This window comes from Pinus tabuliformis, chromosome 1_2 (assembly GCF_031772625.1).
Source record: "Pinus tabuliformis cultivar Carrire ecotype Pingquan chromosome 1_2, CPIR1, whole genome shotgun sequence".
In the NCBI taxonomy this organism is placed as follows: domain Eukaryota; kingdom Viridiplantae; phylum Streptophyta; class Pinopsida; order Pinales; family Pinaceae; genus Pinus; species Pinus tabuliformis.
In genome coordinates, this window is record NC_142298.1 from 588356050 (window position 1) to 588358891 (window position 2842).

The 2842-nt window shown below is 37.6% G+C and overlaps 1 protein-coding gene across 1 annotated transcript; it reads right to left on the reverse strand.

The window, feature by feature from the left end:
• Positions 1 to 592: 592 nt before the first annotated feature.
• LOC149207028 (transcription termination factor MTERF8, chloroplastic-like) lies at positions 593 to 2222 on the reverse strand. The gene is made up of 2 exons (XM_089393839.1): positions 878 to 2222; positions 593 to 765 (listed from the first exon to the last, which is right to left on the reverse strand). Exon 1 carries the CDS (start codon positions 1987 to 1989, stop codon positions 901 to 903), a length of 1089 nt encoding a protein of 362 aa, XP_089249965.1. The 5' UTR covers positions 1990 to 2222; the 3' UTR covers positions 593 to 765; positions 878 to 900.
• Between the last annotated feature and the right edge of the window lie 620 nt (positions 2223 to 2842).

Consider the following 2842-nt stretch of genomic DNA (forward strand, 5'->3'; position numbering starts at 1 on the left):
CAAGCATTAAAAGATTATAATCAGGTAAATTACTTTATTTGGGTTTGAGTCTTGCCAATAAGAAATTTAAATTTCATTTTGCCCATACGTAGAGGAAGGCAATGTGTACAAAGCTGACAAGAAATCACCCAAAAGCACAAGAAAATGTGTACAAAGCTGACAAGAAATCACCCAAAAGCACTAGTATGGACCAAGTACTCTGTTTCCTATCTAAAATACATATATTGATAAGGATAGTCAACGAGAACATCAAAAAGATGAAACACGAATTGTCGACCACAACTGGACCACTCATTTAACACCATGAATAAAATCCATAAATATTTCAAGAACAAAGGATCAACAATATTCTTCAATGATAAGAGTCGATGAACTCTGGTATTTTTGCAAAGATAAGACAACTATGATTTAGGGCAGCTTGATCTCTGAAGTGAAATAGCAAGTTTCCTACATAAATGCAAGAGTTCACAATAGACAACAAAAGGTCTGCTGTTGCTAACGATCAGTGTTAGTTATTTACCTTCCCTGTGCAGATACTAGAAGTCTAACTACACATTTAAATGCAATGTAAGTCAGGAAGGAAGGTCAGCTGTACCTTGAATTGAAAATAATGAAGCAATGCTGTTTAATTGCTCCCATTTAAAATCTGCTTCTCGAAACTGTGCACTGGAAGCGGTATGATTTTCAGGCCGCAAGCATCCTTTTTTGGTGTCTTCTTGTGCTAAGTAAGCTATCTAACTGTTAAAAACTGGAGTTTCCTGTTCTCTGGCCGAAGAAAAGAACTTTAAAAAGATAAATAGAGCACAGTAAAAGTCACATTGAAGCTTCTGGCTTAGTATCACAATGTTGGTAAATCTACGGTTACTGAGAAACGCACTTGTATGAATCCTTGTCAATCATCTACTTGCCAGCTTTCCCACCATGGTAAATATCTTGCAGAATCGAGGAAGATTCGTGGTTGGAATTAATAAATTTCTCCAAGAAACGTTTCTCTGGCATAACAAAAATTCGGAAACTCGTCTCTGTTTTCAACCCATGCATGGACTTTAATGCCTCCAGTACTCTGTACCGAGGAATTATCCTCTTCTCCAAGCTGTATGTAAACAGCATGGGCCTCATAACAAAATCATCCAAAGAGATTCCAACATAATTGACCAGAAAATCTATATTGCGCTTCAATTTTTCCTCTGTATAGCCCACAATCCATGGCGATAGTCGCAAAATTTGTTTCTCTGAGAACCCAGAACTGCTCAAACACTGAAGTCGCATATCTATGGTTTCTTTTGGTACACACAAAAACGCACGCATAGCAACTGCAAACATCTTAGATCCCTTCTTGAGCCCCAGATGCTCGGCCAGTTTCACTGACTCCATAATTTTTTCCTCTGGACACGCGAGCAAAGGAGGGTAAATGGCCACTAATTCTGATAGCGCCCGATCTTCAACGCCCAATCTTCGAAAAACTGAAATTGCAGATTTAAATTTATTCTCTTGGTATGTAAACACCCGTGCCTTGCGGATAAGTACTTTATATAGATCCTCTTCCTTCATGAAAGTCCGGAGGAGGCTGAGTTTAGATTTTATGTTTCCTTCGGATTTAGCAAAGAGAAAGAAAGGGTTGGAAAGAACCACCTTTCGAATCTGGGCAGGGGTGGTCAAACCGCAGCCATTTAGTAACTCCAAAATTTCTTCTACATTCTGAGTCGATTTTGCACGGAGACAGTAGTTGGAATTATTATGTCTAAAGGCCTTTGTGATCTCTTCGTATGTTAAACCGCATTTGTTGATCAGAAATTCTGTGACAACACCCCGGTCTGGTGTAGTTGTGAATGGGACTGCTGTTTGGTTGCAGAAATTAGCGAATCTGATGCAGGGATTTTCATTAAATGGACGAGGGTGAGGAACGATGGAAATCGCTGTTGACAAGTGATGGGATTGTGGGAGTTGGTGGATCCTCAGGCGTTTGCATATCAAGTGAATAAACGTCATTTCTGCAACAAAAGGGACGAAAATGAGGAGCTATGTAGCATGAAGGATGAGGCAAGAGTGTGACTCAAAGCTCGACAATATTGGTTGCCACAATCACTGAATCACTGAACGAGTAGGGCACAATATTGGTTGCCACAATCACTGAATCACTGAACGAGTAGGGCTTTGTTTGATGGTTGCATTGTTCAAAGTTGGATTTTTTTCACGGAAGAAAACATCAACAAATTTTGTATTATAAACGTTGCGATTTGTGTTTTTAAATGAAAATGATTCGTCGAAAAGGGTAAGGATGTAAGGTAGAAGGTTTTGAGATTTTTATTTTTATTTTTTATTTTTTTTTTTTCCTGTTAAGTCCATCTTAATTACAGTCCATCTTAATTAGTGTTTTTAATGGTGTTTTGAAGAACAATTAAATAATGATTTTTGGGCACAAAGAAATAGATTGTAAATATGTATCATGATATTTTCATGTGTTATTATTACAATTCAATTAAAGGTAGAAAACCACCAATTCAAATGAACACCAAAGAGCTTTTGTGTTAGCAAATCAATTATTTAAAGACAAAAATGGCTAATTGTACGTTGGTAGGATGAGAATCAAACCTTGAACCTTGGTGGTGGTTTGCAAGTAAGAAATAAAAGTGAAGGCCTCCACATCGACTATGTCTCCAAAATCGCAACTCTTTTATTTGTCATTGACCTTGGCTTGTTGCCCCTCAAATCTATACCATGCATAAATCTAAACCCATAAATAGCTATAATGAGGCTTCAAAATTTTGATGCTTTTATTTGTTTGAGATGGGGATTCCTCTCTTGCTAGTAGTCACATGTGTGTTATTGTTGTTGATGCTAC

Excerpts from the sequence above, each read along its gene's own strand:
- LOC149207028 (XM_089393839.1), bottom strand. The coding sequence starts at position 1,989 with ATGACGTTTATTCACTTGATATGCAAACGCCTGAGGATCCACCAACTC.